The sequence below is a fragment of the Apodemus sylvaticus genome, chromosome 9, assembly GCF_947179515.1.
Source record: "Apodemus sylvaticus chromosome 9, mApoSyl1.1, whole genome shotgun sequence".
Lineage (NCBI taxonomy): Eukaryota > Metazoa > Chordata > Mammalia > Rodentia > Muridae > Apodemus > Apodemus sylvaticus.
In genome coordinates, this window is record NC_067480.1 from 26,211,379 (window position 1) to 26,228,086 (window position 16,708).

Here is a 16,708-nt window from a genome sequence, read left to right on the forward strand (position 1 = left end):
CCAGCCCTGATTTAGATCTTCTCTGAATAACGGGCCTCTCTTGTGACTACGCACATGCGCCCTGGTTCTCCCATCGCCCCTGGCAGCTCTGGCAGCCCCTCCAGCTCCAGCACACACACTAGTACCTCACTCATATCACACATGGCTTTTCCATGTGCTACTCGCGCTTCAGGCTGGAGGGCTCCTTCCTGGCCTTTGGAGCTAGCTTTCTACCGAGACCATGAGAAGTGAGGGTTAATGAGCTCCCAGAGACAGCCCTTAAAGTAACACTCTCCGGATGGGATAATAGGTGTCTTAATTAAGGTCTTATTGCTGTGAAGAGACACCATGATTAAGGCAATTAAGTTGCAGTTGCCAGCATTTAGTTGGGGGCTGGCTTACAGATTCAGAGGTTCAGTCCATTATCATCATGGTAGGAAACATGGCACCGTGCAGGCAGACATGGTGTTGGAGTAGCCAAGGGTTCTATATCTTAATCCAAAGGCAGCCAGGAAGAGGCTCTGGATTACACTGGCCAGACTTGAACATATGCATAAGACCTCAAAGTCCCACCTACACAGTGACATACTTCCTCTAACAAGGCCACACCTTCTCTAATAAGACCACACCTCCTAATAGTGCCACTTCCCATGGGTCAAGCATATTCAAAACACCACAACAGTGATTTGCCCATGCTTCTGTTCACCAGTCAAGGCCAGCTATCCGCAGCGGTCACTATTCATGAGAGCATCTTTTCCTTCCTTGCCTCAGATCTCTGCCTTCTACTGAAATCATCCTTGCACTTAAATCTGCCTTTCCGTCTGAACCCAAACTAATGAGACAGGTAGAAATTTTCCTGACTCAAATTGGCTGCCCTGGCAACTGCAATTATTTCCTCTTCTTCCTCTTCCTCCTGTGCATCTCCTCCTTCTTGGGTATTTCTCATGTGTGTGTATACTCAACTCTCATATGTCTGTGTGTGTGTGTGTGTGTGTGTGTGTGTGTGTGTGTATATGACTCTCTCTGTGTGTTGTATGTATATGTGAATACAGGCATACATATTCCATACAGTGTGTGTGGAGGTTAGAGGACAACTTTTGGGAGTTGGTTCTCATCTTCAGTTTAGTTGAGGCATGGTCTCTCTTGTTTCTGCTGCTATGATGCATACAAACCCTAGGCTTTCTGACCCATGAGTTTCTAGGCAATTCTCCTGTCTCTTCTCTCTACCTCTTAGTAGGAGTGCTGGAATTACAGAGGCATGAGCTACACCCAGCTTTTGGCATTCATTCCGGGATTCCAACTCAGGTTGCTGGACTTGTTCAGGAAACCCAAAATAAGGTATTTAAACCCCTTTCTGTCCGACTCTTACCCATGGCCGCATCCTGCCACGTGGTCTCCTCAGGCCCAGCACAACTGTGTTTGAATGGATGATGGAAAACATGAACTATGTATATCAAATCTGAGATCGCCAGAATGCTTTACTAATGGGTGTGTCATCTGTGAGTTGACAGGGAAATGATCAGCTTGGAGCCGCCACCAACCAGAGAATCAGCAGACATATATTGTCAATATCTGGACTTTATGTGCCTTTGTGAGTTCCTGTGTGAAGCAGAGTAGATTTCCCAGAATGGGACCTGGGAGGGGGGGGGGTAGGTAAATGTGGGGGTGAGACCAGATATTTGCATCATAAAAGGTCTCTCTGTTGGAGTGAAGGCCAAGAGTGAGCTAACTGCTTCGTAGAAAGCTTCTAGGTCTTTCCATAGCTAGGTCTCCATGGAAATTAGTTTGCAGCGAGAGAGGAGCTATTTTAAGGACAAGCAAAGACAGACCTGGTAGGCTGGGGTTAGGGAAGGTTTCTGTAGGAGAGAGCTTTGCGCAGTGACTCACTTGGCTCCTTCCATTGGTGGTTTGAAAACCACAGTAAAGCTACAGAAATGCTGGACGGAGGAAGAGTACAGTGGCTGCCCAGCTAGTTCCATGGGTGTCCTGGCTGGGCAGCAGCTACCTTCTGGATCGGTAGTATAGAGAAAGGATGTGGATACATTCGTTCCAGACACCATATTACAGTAATGGGAAATCTGGGCTTTGACCAGTTTTGTGTAGCCATGAAAAGGGCAAATTTGCTTCTAGAAAGACAAAGTGACTGTCCATCTATAATTTTAGGGGTGATGCGTTATCTTAGGGGTGGGGCAGTTTGTGAGCAGGGCTTGTTAACTGCCCTGCCTTCTTGGTTATGGAGCACGGTGAAGAAAATGGAAGTGCCAGGGGGCAGTATCTGGCTCCCCATTCTTCTGCCATAGAAGGAAGAACTGAGTGTTGAAGGGTGGGGGTAGGATGGAACGACTAGGAAAAGAGACAGCTAACTGGAGTGGGTCCTGGGAGATGGTGTCCGGAGTCAAGAGAAGTGGCCACATGAGTGTACAGGACTGAGCCTAGGAGGACAAGAATGAAACTTCAATTGTGGTGTTTCCAGTTTTGGGCATCAGGGGGCCCCAGCTGACCATCCACACGCAAGGCTAGGCTCTTAAGACAGCAAGTTGGACTGTAGAAGAAGATGAAAACGGAGCTTTATTCTGTCGAGGTGACTAGAGCTCAGAGTGAAGGGACAGGAGCACACATATGTCTTGCTGTTTCTCCTTTAACCTACAGAAATGAGAGGGAGACCTGGATATCGACCCGGTTGAACTGTTAGCTATTGCATGCATGGGCAGCTGTAGGAACCTCATACCAGCCCGCTGTGGTAGCAGGGATCCCATGCCACAAAAGCAATAGTGTCTTGGCCCTCAGTTCTGGGGTCGCAGGAAGGGTGACCCAGGGTGGGTTACCAGGACAAGTGGGCTGAGGAACAGCAGGGTAGAGAATGTTTTCGCTTCCCACTCCCTCCCTCTCAAGGAATCGCTTGTTGTATCTCTACCTTGGTTTCCTGTGTCAGAATGCTGGGGCCTGGAGATGGGGGTGAAGTTCTTTATGGGGACCAAGCAGTGAATCTGCGGGAGGAGAGACATTCACCTAAGTAGAGGTGAGGAGCTGTTCTGGAATATTCTTAACCAGTCCACAAGGACTATCATAACAGGTAGTGAATGGTTTTCTCGGTGCCTCTTAAAGATGCTGCTCCCTGGAACTCTGCTTAGAGCCAGTGCTTGAGGTATGCGATCAAGAGATGCCGACTATCTTAAGGGGGAAGGAATGGTGACCTGGGCTGTGGCACTTTGCAAGTGGTGCCAAGCTGTATCTATGTTGGTCCTCTGGACAGAGGCTATTTCCAAACATGCGAACCCATGTCCCAGGTCTGGTGTGTATGAGTCTATTGTCCTGGAGTAATCAGAATTTGTGGGCTGTTGGTTAGCCAGTATCAGAGGACACTTGGGGAAGATGGGTGGCTACAGGACATTTAGAGTCCCACACAGACTTATGCATGAAAGGAGTGATGCCCACCCTTGCCCATGTCCATGCCCCACTTCAGACTATCTCCATGGCAAAGATCCTATTTTTCTGGCCATCAGGAACTCTCAGCTGTCTCTCCCTGCCCCAGAGTGTCTCTGCAGTAATTATAGCACAAGGAAGAATTGTGGCCCTGGATATCAGGAAGATGCCACCCAGTCAGGAAGCCCAGTTAGAAAGGCACAATTTATTGGTCACTCAGACTGGGAAACACAGGGGATATACCCGCTCTCCCAAACAATCTAGATCTGGTTTCCTACATTAATCCTGATATATCACAAAGCAAGACAAGAAAAGACATCACCACCCTAGTCTCCTGGTAACCAAGGACACAGGGTGCACCACAGAGCTTGGGGAGAAGAGGCTGCACTATTTTGAGAGCCTAGGACCAAGGCTCATCTTCCTTAATAGCAGGCTGGAGAGCTCAGCTACTGGGGACAATGATGGAGATTCTTTCTTAGTACATCAGAAGTACTGCAGGGCAGGAGTAGGGTAGGCTTAATCCAACCCAGGGTTATGGTGATAGCTGCCCACCTCTAGTGGCACAGAGAGTATTTATTGGTCCATAGGTTCAGCAGGGTTCTGACATGGCTGGCTTAGATTGAGGTCAGATCTCTTCACCGGCGAGTTGGAGCTGATCTCTGATTCTGGCAGACTCCAAACCCAATAAAAACCAAGAGGATCCGGCCTGCGACAGAACCCCAGCTAAAGCAGCTTGTGTCTCTAAAGCTGGACAGGGCCGGGCTTCTTGTGCCATTTAGCCATGCAGACTCTTCAGGTCCCAGCCGTAGAGCCCGGCCCGGTTAGCTCTAGGAGACTGCTGGTTTTCTTAATGCTTTGTTTCAACATCTCAGTACCCACCATTTGGGATTAGTGGGTCTGGGCATAGGGTTCAGATTGACTGGAACCTCAGCTCTGGAGGCCAGCCTGACAATGTTCATAAAGCACTTGACACAGCACATGGCACCTGACCGTTATTATTATCAATAATATTATTATTTATATCTTCACCCTCGGATGAGCAGCTCAGTTCCTTTCTTTAAAACGGTGACTGGGAGAAGGCCCTGGGATCCGAGTTCTGAGACCCAGGTGCAGCTGTCTGCTGTCCTTACGGCATGTGTCTGCCATCCAGCTCAGCAGCTGCCACACAGCGTGGCAGCCAGCACACTCCTTGGACCGCAAAGAAGTGGAGCCCTTTCCTGGAAAAATGCACAGCCTTGGACTTGAAGCTAGGCAAGAAGAGCAGGAGGTCTTCCAAGAGGCATCCCGAGAGGTGTCCCGAGAGGCGCAGGTCTGCTTTGTGCTGTTCCCCCAGGCTCCCGTCACCAGCAGCTCACCAAGAACTTCACTGTAAGATGCGAATGAAAGGGTTATCAGGCTAAGTTAAGTAAGTTAGGTAAGTTAAATCAGGCTAATGTGAGCCACACTGTCCTAAGTGCCCTATATGCTAATGCATGCCTATATTATAAACACAGTACATGTAAAATAGATATGTGTTGTATATAGTTATGAAATGAGTGATATGTGTAAAAATGATTACAATGACGGGATATGGCATAATCTTTCTCCCCATAAATCTATACAGCAGCAGATAGCACTAATAGCTTCTTTTTGACAGTTTAAAGAGGAAGAGAGCCATGCAGTGGAGACTTGGGATTTAAATCCAACACAGGACTGTGTACAGCGTTTGTCTAGTGAAAGGCCCTGAGTTTGACTCTCAGCGCTGCAATAAATACACTAACAAAATGGCCAGCAGTCTAGTCCTAGAGTCTGTTCCTTGTGATCCTGGGGATTCACCTGAGGGCTTCCCGGAGGCTTCCTGTGAACTATCCCACTGAGCTATACCCTCAGCTCTCACTGCTGCTGTTGCTTGCCTCACCACAGCCCAGGCTGACCTTGAACTCGCAGTCCTCTTGCCCTAGATGTCCAGAGTGCTGGGACTGTAGCAGTGTACTATCCTGTCCAGTCTCAACTGTGTGTGTTTAAACCATTGTTAGTTTTGCTGTAGACTAAATCTATTCTCTAGGAAGGGGATATTCACCTGAAGTCTCTAAAATACCAGGAATATTTTAAGTGTATACACTAATTAAGGATGATAAGACTAAAATATAAATGACTTAGACTCCCTTACTCTACAGGGGTAGGAGTTTATCAACAGCTTCTCTCTGTTGTTAAGGTGCCCTATAGGACCAGTCATAAATAGGGACAGATGTCAGGTTCAAACCCAGGACACACGGACACACACACACACACACACACACACACACACACACACAAATGAACACATGCATACTCATGCATGCACATGCACATACATAGAGCTCCACATACCTGCATGGCAGTCCTGCCAAGCAGCCCCTCCTCTTGGCGGTGCTTGCCATGGTGGGGGAGTTCCGTGTTGTCGCGGTAGTCCCTGCCTTTGGAATGTTGCAGCTGCAGGACCGCAGGGCTCTTGACTGGCAGGGGCGGCCGTGGGGCTGGGATGGGCGTTGTCTGCTGGCTCATTTCTGACCTGGAAGGCTTGACAGGCCTCTTGACTGGCACTGGGGCTTGGGAACTGGCTGAGGCCTTGGGCTTCCCTTGGCTCTTGTCCCCACTGGGCATTCTGCCCTCAGCCGAAGAGGAACAGGTAAAGGAGCGGATCCGGGGTGTGGGGCCAAGGACGGGCATGGGAGCCTGTTTGCTTGTCCCCTTGACACTCTCCACCTCTTGGGCTTTGGGGAGCACGATGCTGGGTGATGAGATTCCTGGGTCTGGACAGGGCGGGGGCTCCTTCCGAAGCATCTTGGGAGACTCCTGCTCTTTCCAGGGAACCAGCTTAGGGAAGGAACTCACAGATCCATACAGTGGGTTCTCAAACATCTCGGGCTTTGTCAGCAGCAGGTCCTCCTGTGGCAGAGCTTCTACCTTTCCCAGATCACCAGGTCTGGAACCATGGGGAAGAGGAGAGGAGAATGGGGGAAAACATGTTCAGAAGTTAGGACGAGGGGACTAGATGCTACGTGCCTCTGGGTTTTATTTAGGGTGATAAAAATGCTCTGGAACTAACTACAACAATGATCACATAATATATAGCGCAGAAATGCCATCAAATTAATAATTTTCCAGAAAATAATTTTACATAAATTTTGCCTTGAGAATTTTTCTTTTTTCTTTTTCTGAATTTTTCTTTTTTAAAATACCAAGGCTCACTATATATCCCTGGCCAATATAGAACTGACAGATCCACCTGCCCCTCTGTCTGCTGAGTGCTAGGATTAAAGGCATGCAACACCCTGCTGGGTTAAAGGTAATAGTCCAGGATGGACTCATGATCCTTCTGTTTCCACCACCAGCATCTCTTACCTCCACGTGTCGCCGTAAGTGATGACTATTTTAAAATTAGCACCTTAATGAGAGATGATAAAGTTGAATGTGGTGGCACACACCTTTAATCCCAGCACTTGTGAGGCAGAGACAGGCAGACCTGCGGCACTAGCCTGATCTACATAGTTCCAACACAGCCATTCATAACACATAATAGAGAGACCCTGTCTCAAAGGGAAGGGCGGGGTCGGAAGTGCTGCCCTCAGATGCCTTAATTTTGTTTAAGCAAGAGCATTCATGAGCAAAGGGGCTATCACTGGAGCTTCGGTAGGAGTAACATAGAGGAAGCCACTATGTATGTGTGAGACAGCAAAGCTGCCATGCACTACAAAACAAACCCTGGGCTCAGAGGCCAATCGTCACACACATAGTGACCCATAACTGAGGCTATTTCTCCCTTGCTCCTAGGAAGTAGACTTAGATCTGGCTAAGGGACCTGCCCTCCCACCTTTCAGCTAGTTCAGCTAACAGCTAAGGCCCAGGACTATCAGTGCCTCTCCATAGAGTCCCCAGGCAGGCCTGGGATAGGCATTTGACTTAGAGGGTCTGGGAGAGAACCACACCGTGGATGATGCCCCAGCATGGGTTCCTGATTACTATGAGTTAGTTCTGCTAAAGAACTGAAGTTCTGAAGAGGGAAGAAAAGAAACAGCCACTCAGAAAAGAGGCTGAATGTGAGAGCCCGTGTCACCACAAAAGGCTCAAGGCAGCTGGAGGAGGAGACACATTGGTGTCACTGTTAGCTGGGTCTGGATGTCGCGTGGCCATCTGTCATTCTGTAGGAATGGGATTCCTACCTAGTGTTTCCCATATCTGCTTAGGGACTTCATCTCTGGGCTGTGTGGCCCTTGCTCCTAAACCTGTTCTGGCCAGCTCCCTCTGTAGGGTGACAGCTCTGCCTTCATTTGGGTTCCTAGTCCCAATGTATGTTTCCAATGGCCACCAGCAGGAGGATCCAGATAGTTACTTATTTACTTATTTCATGTATGTGAGTACACTGTCACTCATCTCAGTCACACCAGAAGAGGGCATCGGATCCTACTACAGATGGTTGTGAGCCACTGTGTGGTTGCTGGGAGTTGAACTCAGGACCTCTAGAAGAGCAGTCAGTGCTCTTAACTGCTGAGCTATCTCTCCAGCCCCCAGATAGTTATGTATGAGAACATGGATGCTTGTTTTTAAGGAAAGGGAGCGATTTGGGGTAGATGATGGTGCCTACTCATAAATCCTCACCTCTTTCCCACTGAGACCTCCAGGGAGGGGACGATGGCATAGAATGTCATTGGTTTGAGAAAGGTCTTTGTCAGTAAATGCAGTTTCTATAAGAAGATGCCTTTCTTGGCAACCCCCAAACCAGTCCCCTTTAAAATTAAGTTGCACAGGCAGAATCCATAGTGGGCAGAACCTACTATAACTCTGCCCCTTCTTCAAGCCGTCATCCTTGGAAGCTACGGGGGGCACTTTTGAGCAGAAACACACACACACACACACACACACACTTAAGAAGACACTCACCTTGCCTCTTGCCCCCTGGGGCAGGGACCTCGGCTGGCTGTGGAGGATGAAAACTTCTTTGGTGACAGAGGTGGTTGGGAGGGAGGGGTCGGAGGACCCTCTCCCCTCCCAGGCCCCAGGGAGGAGTCCTTGGGTAGCTGGTCATAACTCCAGGCTGTGAGTTGCTGGTCTGGGGACAGGGTTGATTTCCCATGCAGGGGCTGTCCGAAAGGCCCCATACCAATGTAGTTTGGATTGATGATCTCATTGAGGCTGGAGAGACCACATGCAGGGACCCTGTAGGAAGATGTGGAGGTACACCTGAAGCCTCTTCCTTTCTTGGTTGGACTAGCCTGAGGAAAATGTTCCTCGGCTTCTCAGCCTCGCAGTACCTTTATTCCTGGGGCACAACAATTCATCTACTCATGTGTGTACTATGAACTACGGTAAAGAGACACAAGAGATCCAGTTGAGACAAGCAGGAGGGTTGAGACCTACCAGGTAGAACATGGCTGGGGAAGATCAGCTCAAGGCCGTCTGTGAATTGAACTTATATGAGATGCGGACGAGCGAGAAAGAAAGGAGGATGCTCTGTGCAGAGGCTAAAGTCCATGCTAAGGCCCTGTGGTCAGGGGTGGAGACTGGCCTGTTGTAAGGTTCCCTGAAGACAAGTTGGCACATGGGGAGAGAGGATGAGAACCCGCTAACAGGCGGGCCCAGGGCTGTGGGAGGGGTGGTCAAGAGTACAATTCCCAAGGCAGACCGGACAGTCACGTGGGACATGTTGGTTTGCACATGCTGTGTGAGACATCAGAACATCAGGATGAGCGTGCAGTCATAGAGATCGAGGCTAGAGCTGCTAAGGACAGTTGCCTTAAAACTGGAGGAGACAGTCCAGACCCAGGTGAGGCGCCCCCTGCAGTCACACACCAAACCTTGCTCTACACTGGGCTTCATCTCAGGAAGACTAACAAGACCACATCAGGAAACAGAGGTGATTCTGATATCAGGAAACAACACAGACTGGAATGTCCAGGTTATAATCAACTCAGTTTTTCCTGCTAGTCACCATGTTGGTTAGTCTTTCTGTGTTTTGTTTTATTTTGTTTCTTGAGACAGGGTCTCATTATGCAACTCTTGACTGTCCTGGAATTCACTGTGTAGAAAAGGCTGGCCTTGAACTCACAGAGATCAGCCTGTCTCTACCTCCTGAATTCTGGAATTAAAAAGGCATGTGCTACTATACTCTTCTGTGCTGATGAGTTCCCTCTTGACACAGTCTAGAATCATCAGGGAAGAGAGCCTTTATGAGGAATTAACCAGATACGTTTGGCTTATGCATATGTCTATAGGGACTTGTCTTTATTGTTGATTACTGTAGGCAGACCCAGCCCACTGTGGGAAGCGCCATTTCCTAGGCTGGGCCTGGAATTGTGTAAGAGTAAAGAAAGCTGAGAGCAAGCAAAGGTGTGTGTGTGTGTTCTCTCTGCTCTTGACTGTCGATGTGATACTTTAGGTTCCTGTCCTGAGTTCTCTACAACAATAGACTGTAATGTGGGCTTGAAAGTCAAATAACCCCTTTCCTCCCTATGTTATCTTTTAATCCTGTTCCTGGGGCACAACATAGCAACAGAAATGAAACTAGGAAGGCACGGATGGCGACTTTTGATCACGTCTGTTCCTGGCCTCCCTGGACACAGGAGAAGCATCTTTTGCCCTGGAATTATTCAGTCATTTATAGCTCCTTCTTCCTGGACTGCACTTCCCTCCACTAGCTGGTGCTAAGTCTGTAGGTCATGGACTATAATGCATTTACGTTGGTTTCTTCCTGATAGGTGTTCATTAAAGGCTGGTTGAGCTGAACTCTTCCTACATGGAAAAGTTCTCCAAGGCCTTGATCTCCCAGAGATGGGGATTTGAACTCAGGATGTGAAATTGAGGTAGGAGAGTGGACCACAGCATTTCTTCTTGGCTTTCCTGTTCCCCACTTTACCCTCTCCTAGACTCTGGCTCACACAGCCCAGTCTTAGCAAGTCTCATCTACCTGGCAGCAGGCTCCCACTGCCTCATGGGGTCATGGCTGGCGAAGTTCTTCAAGCACTTCATTCCACTGGACTCATCACGCTCTGTCTTTACAAAGTCTGGAAGAGAACGTTCAGGACAAAAAAAAACATGTGAGAGCCCAGCCACCACATGGGTTAGAAATGGCAAAGTGGTATCTCTTTGCAGGCCAAAACTGCACAGTAAATAGTGGCTACTGAGAGAGGTATTTCAAGCAAGATTTTCAGGCTTCAAAATCCTTATGCTCGGTGATTGTTTAGTGATGCCTGCCATGGGTCCAGAAGAAGAACAGATATTTATGACCCAGTTGCTATTTCATGAAATACTTCTAACTTGTTAGCTCACCTTATAAGAGTACTTCCCATGCAGAGCTAATCTGTTTATGGGCACCTCTACAAACCAGCTTAAAGGAACCCATAGTTTTATTTCTGGTGTGTAGTTGCTAGGTGATGACCCACTATCTCTTCAACCCACTCTCCTGCTAGAGAAAAGATCTCTCATGGGGCACAGGAGAGTCACATGCACAGAAGCAGTGGCCCTTGGTGCACTAGAGCCTTCCTTGGCATGAGGAGCCCCTGCACCCCATGTTGTGAGTTTCTGTGCTTGCTATTTTCATGATAGGCAAGCAACCACCGTGTCTACCAACTCCTACTTGGTTTAGCCTGAGTTTGCAACCTTTAGCCAGTCATTTAGCCTCAGTTTCTCCATCTGCCAAGTAGAGATAACCATACTTGGTGCACAGGGCAGTTGTGAAAGACAAATGAGATGACTTGTTTCCTTCTCATCAAAGACATTGTCTCACTATGTCACCCAGGCAAGCCTTGAACTCATGATCTTCTTGCCTCAGCCTCCTGAGTGCCAGGATTACAAATGGCATCACCACGCTACCCTAGAGACTTTCCATCTGTGTTCTATTCTGAAGACACAGATCATAGATACTTGATAGCTTTGCTGAAAGAAAGAACATGTCCTCAGTGCAGTGGCCTCTGGGAAAGCCGGGAGGGGGGTTGGCTTACCATAGAGTTTCTCTCTCATCTTGCCCTGGGAGGTCTGCAGCTTAATCTCGCCCCGGAAGTGGCCAGTCATCTCCCCATGGTGGGTGAGAGGCGTGTAGATGGGAAGCTGAGTCTCTGTGGTCTCCAGACGCAGGGCAATGCAGCCTTCACCTGGGGAGAGGAGAGACAACATCGATGTGAAAATCTTGGCATTAGACTAAAATGGAGCATGCTCAGAGATAAGGCTGTACCACCGGGAGACAGTTCCTTGCAGCAAGTGGCCAGGCAGAGATTACCAACAAACCCTTTCGATCGATGCCTTAGCAATTTGGGGCAAATGTCTGAAGCCTCATAGGAAAACAAACTCTATACAGATCAATACTGGGGAAAGAAATTAAATCCTAGAAAAAAATCCATCTAAGAAATGGTATTAAATGTTAATCTGCTTGCTATAAGGGAAGCTTACTTCCCAAGGTTTGAAACAGTACAAGAAATAAACAAAATCAGACAAGCAGGTGAGAGTGTAAGTCAGTCTAAAACCTCTATACAAGGACAAGTCTGAAAGGTAAAAGGGACAGACTGAAAGCTGGCCTGGCAGCAGGGAGGAGGTGACGTTCTGCACCTGGGTCTGAGGAGCTGGCTGGGGAAACAAGAGGCACAGTGGCACAGGCAGATTCAGGCTTAAGCCATAGCTCAGCTGAGGACTATCTGTGTGATGGGGGGAGTCACTTAATCTCTAGGCACCTCTGTTTACCCATTTACTCACTGGGGAACAGAACCTGCCTCTTAAGGCCAAGATTAAATTACATAGTCCCTGCAGCTCGCTCTCAAGTCTAAGTGAGGAGTTGCTGGCAGTGGCGCCCAGAAGTGCCAGGGAGCAGGGATGGTAACCCACTAGCAAAAGTCCCTCTGGGACAGAGGAAGAGGCAGCATCAGGGCATGATGGGCAGTGGCAGACAAGCTTTCTCAGAAGGCTAAGCCACCATCACTCTCACTTCAGAGGCCGAGGCTAATGGGCAGGTAAGGTTCTTGGCCTGGGATGCTTACCGTAGGATTCGTCACTGTCAGAGGATTTAATGCTGATCAGGATGTGCTGGTCCAGTAAGTACTCAGGGTCAGAGATAATGGGCTTTAGCTGCAGAGGAGACAGCAGATTAGAGTCCATGGCTGGGGGCAGGTAAGGACAGGTAAATGAGGGTCACCAATCTTGGTGTTTAAATACATCGGAAGAGCTGGAAAGAGGCTTAATGGTTACGAGCACTGGCTGTTCTTCTAGAGGTCCTGAGTTCAATTCCCAGCAACCCTATCACTGTGGCTCACAACCATCAATAATGGGATTTAATACCCTCTTCTGGCATGCAGGGGTACATGCAGATAGAGCACCCATATATATAAAATAAACAAATCTTACCAAAAAAATACATAGGAAAATGGAACTTGGGTCTTGGCTCTCCATGCCCAAGAGACCAGGCAGACCCCATTGCTCAGCCAAGTGAGGGATAATTTTCTTCCCCGCCCCACCCCCATCCCCTAAACTGGGTTGAGCTTCCAGCTCCTGGTCCATCACCTCCATTCTTCCTTCCCTTCTTTGCATATCCCAGAGGCCAAGGGAAGGCCCTGCAGCCAGGTCTGAAATGAGACCTGCAGTACCATCCTTCTGCCCTTCCCAGATCTACGGCTGCATTAGAGGAGACACCATAGGCCTGCTCCCCATCTGAGTAGATATGTCTCCTTGCCCAAAACCTTCACTTGGGCTTGAAATATCCCGTGGTTTGCTAGAGGTGTGGCTTGGTGAGTGACAGACTCCTGAATGTCAGCACTGCCCTCAACTTCCTGCTGCTAAAAAGTGTTCAGGGATATCAGGGACATAGGCCAAGGGCTGGGTGCTTGCTTAGTGTTTGCAGAGGCTTCGATTCAATCTCAGCGCTGTGAACACTAAGTAGGTAATAACCCCAGGGGGGTGGGCACAGCAGGGCTGAAAACCACTTAGGGCTATTGAGGTCATCTATCCATGATGAAAAACATGCCCTAGTCCCTTGACAGCATTGTCTAAGCTGATCTCTTCGGCCTTGGTCTGGGATGGCTACAATCTGGATGGAGCTGCTGCAGCTGCACTCTGGGCAGACCTGCTGCAGCTGCACACTAGCCTACAATGCTGCAGCTGCACACTAGCCTACGCTGCTGCAGCCCTCTGCCCCAGGCTCATTCTCTTCCTGTATTACCTTGGGAAGCGTCTCTCCAAACCGCACCACCAGCTCTCCTTCACCCCCCTCTTCATTTTCTCCTTCCTGACTCTTGACAAAACCTGTTAGAGAATAAGAAGCTGGGTTCGCAGACCACAGAGCAAGAACCAGACAGAAAAGACTCCAAGGGTCGCCTTCCCTGGACCACGGAGGACTGACTTTCTCTCCTCACATCTCTGAGGCCTCCGAACCATTTGGGAGTCAGGCTTTCTGGGGATTCTGTTGTTGTTCGAAGGATGGTCATTTGCCAACACCATCTAATTATTTTTAGGAAAATATCAAAGAGATTTCCCCCTCCTTTTTGACTCCTCCTTGCAACATCCTAGGCAACAAAGAAGTCATCACACCGCAGGCAGGAAGATTGGGAAGCGTGACAGCTCGTCCCACTTCCCACGCCACTCAAGATAGCAGCCTTTTGAAATTCTAATTTAAGCCTCCTAATATGCTGTTTCCATAGAAATCTATGCAAATGTCTCGATAGTTTATTAAAAACACCCGCACAAAGCCCCTCATTCCCATTGGAACTATTTTGACCCTGGCTGCTGCTGAGCCAGGGCTTCAGGATGTTGTGGTGCCCAGGAAGGGATGGGATGGGTTGAAGGAAGGTGCAGACAGGTGTGAGGGGGGCAGAAGGCTGGTAGCTCTCCAGGGCTCTACAAGCAGGCAATCTGTGCCTGTTTGCAGGGTTGGTTTCTACCCTTCCCCCATCACTCTTCAAACCATTTTGGGGAGACTTAGAAAGCATATAGTTCTCTTGCATGGGAGTCTCAGATAGTATGCCTGGAGATGTTCTTATACAGAAAGGATCCTTCACAAGCATGGTGGGTGCTCAACGTTGCCACCTGGAACGGACTGTCCATCTCTACCTTGCTCCCAGTCACAGTGAGCCCCACAATGCAAGAGCCACAATATGGAAAGGGCAAGGGGCGTGGGGGCAACAGCAAGCAGGCAGTAGCAGTGGGTTAGACCCTGTTAGATCTTCAGCATCCGGGAGCTTTGCCCAGGGCTCTTGCTGAGAAAGAACCCAGCTTGGTGGAAACCCAATGGGTAAGAGTCTGCCTAGAGAATGTTGACAGACAAGTAGGGGACAGAGGGACACCAGTGGCTGCCTCTGTCTCTAGGGCTGAGGAAGTAGAAGAACAGACCACAGGGGTGGGGAAAGGAAAGGTCCTCATAGCCATTGAAGTCCACCCTTGGATTCTCATCAGAGAGAGAGATAGACAGAGAGAGAGACAGACAGAGAGAGTCTCAACCATTAATGAGGGATCAACCATTAATGGAAAGGTACTTCTGTGAAAGAATCCTCTCAAAGCGTAGTTCACAAGGCACTTACTCTCTAAGCAGCTTGAGTGGAACTCCAAATAGAACTTAGTCTGGGACTTGGTCTTCAGTGTGGCGTAGCATGCAAGGAACTCAATCTGCCCTTGGCTGTCCACGGTGCCAGGACCTGGAGAATGGGAAACTAGGATTTATTTGTATTCTGTACCTGAAGGTGGTGGTTCCAGCTTCTCTCTGGGTTTTTCCTCTTTGTGTGCACCCACTATGCAGGGCTACCTCTTTGGGCCCACAGATGGGAAACGTCCAGGTTGGAAGCTGAGATTTGCCCTAAAGGAAAACTTTATGACTTAGCACCCAAGCTCAGCATCTCTGTTGATGGCCACAGCTTCTCTGATCTGTCACAAGCTGGCCATGTAGGGTGCAGGTCAGAAAGAGTAAAGACAGCAAGGACCCAAGATATGGATGTGATCTTAACAATCTGTGTGGCTTCAGGCAACACCTCAACCTCAGTCTCATCTCCCAGCTAATTCTCTCTCTCTCTCTCTCTCTCTCTCTCTCTCTCTCTCTCTCTCTCTCTCCTTCCCTTCCTCCCTTCTCCTTTCTTCCCCTCCCTCCCTTTCTCCCTCTCTCCCTCTTTTTGCTAACACACCCAGATTTCCCCACTAGTTCTAACAGAGAGTTCATACAGAGACTTATAGGCTCAATACTCAAATCTTCTGTTTTAAGTCCACAGCTAGGCAAACCTGTTCTTTCTTACTCAGGCACAGTTATGAGCAGTCCTTAATCTGGCATCTGGGACTCATTGGCCTTCAGCTAACACAGTTATAACTTTGTTAATTTATATGACATTTATTTTATTTACATGGCATCTGGTCTTTAACATTGTTTTTGTTTTGTAGAACAGGGAGGGTGTTATATGTACCCCAATTTGGTCTCAAACTCTATGCAGCTAAAGTCAGACTCAAACTGAACTGAGCCTGATGCCTCTGCCTCCTAAGTGCTGGGACTAAAGGTATGTACCACTATACCAATCTTGAACTGGTTTTTAAGCCAGTGATCTATCTTTGTGTATAAATTCTAAGCCATTTGAGAGCCACCTCCACCGTGCCCATTAGCCTTCTTTCTCTCCTTCTAAACCCCACATCACCTTAGCCAGATTCTGCTTAGACAAATGTTCTGTCAAAGCTCAACACTGGTGAGCGATGTTTTCAAGCTGAGTCCCAGCAGAAGGAAGCCAAGCCTGACAAAGGGGGAGGTGACAGAGGCTACTCTTCCAATGCTGAAGAACTCAGAGAAAGGGGAAATGGTACAAGCAGGAGTGGGTGGAGCCTAAAGGCTACAAATGTAGGACGAAGACAGGACGGGTGTGAAGACTTGGGTGGAGAAGGCAGGTCACATCAGATCCACAGATGTTTGACCCAATGGTAGGAAAGACAGTGGTCTAGCTTCATCTACATCCCTCAGCACAGAGGCCAAAGAGCGAGACAGTTGTTCTCTGTCTGTTTTGGAGTTCTCCATACCTAGTATCCCTACAACAGTTCTCTGCTGAATGGAAATAAGGGTAGAGGAGATGACGTCATGGCTTCCTGGTCACCTAAGACAGGGCTGGGTGGGCTTGTTAACAGGCATATCCAGCCATTGCTGCAAAAAGGGGAGCTCAGCAACCAGGGCTGGGCTGAGCAATTTGCAACCATACCTGCAGCAGTAAGCATGAGTTTATTCCAGTCATCCCTTCCCCCTTCATCTGCATTGCACTACTGTAGCTTTCAGCATTGCAACCTACTATTCAGCACACTAACACTGGATTAATATTTTCTTTAACTAGAGTCTGTTTTTAAACTTAGATGGAAT

At 48.6% G+C, this 16,708-nt stretch overlaps 1 protein-coding gene across 1 annotated transcript in view; it reads right to left on the reverse strand.

Moving 5' to 3' along the window:
- Window positions 1–3,592: 3,592 nt before the first annotated feature.
- Inpp5d (inositol polyphosphate-5-phosphatase D) overlaps window positions 3,593–16,708 on the reverse strand; it is a 107,738-nt gene continuing 94,622 nt past the window's right edge. The window contains exons 20-27 of the mRNA XM_052192474.1: window positions 14,913–15,026; window positions 13,559–13,641; window positions 12,384–12,471; window positions 11,358–11,507; window positions 10,325–10,421; window positions 8,302–8,577; window positions 5,752–6,346; window positions 3,593–4,768 (exon numbers count right to left, since the gene is read on the reverse strand). Coding sequence (XP_052048434.1) covers window positions 4,766–4,768; window positions 5,752–6,346; window positions 8,302–8,577; window positions 10,325–10,421; window positions 11,358–11,507; window positions 12,384–12,471; window positions 13,559–13,641; window positions 14,913–15,026 — 1,406 coding nt within the window. The 3' untranslated portion in view covers window positions 3,593–4,765. The remainder of the gene's footprint in view (window positions 4,769–5,751; window positions 6,347–8,301; window positions 8,578–10,324; window positions 10,422–11,357; window positions 11,508–12,383; window positions 12,472–13,558; window positions 13,642–14,912; window positions 15,027–16,708) is intronic.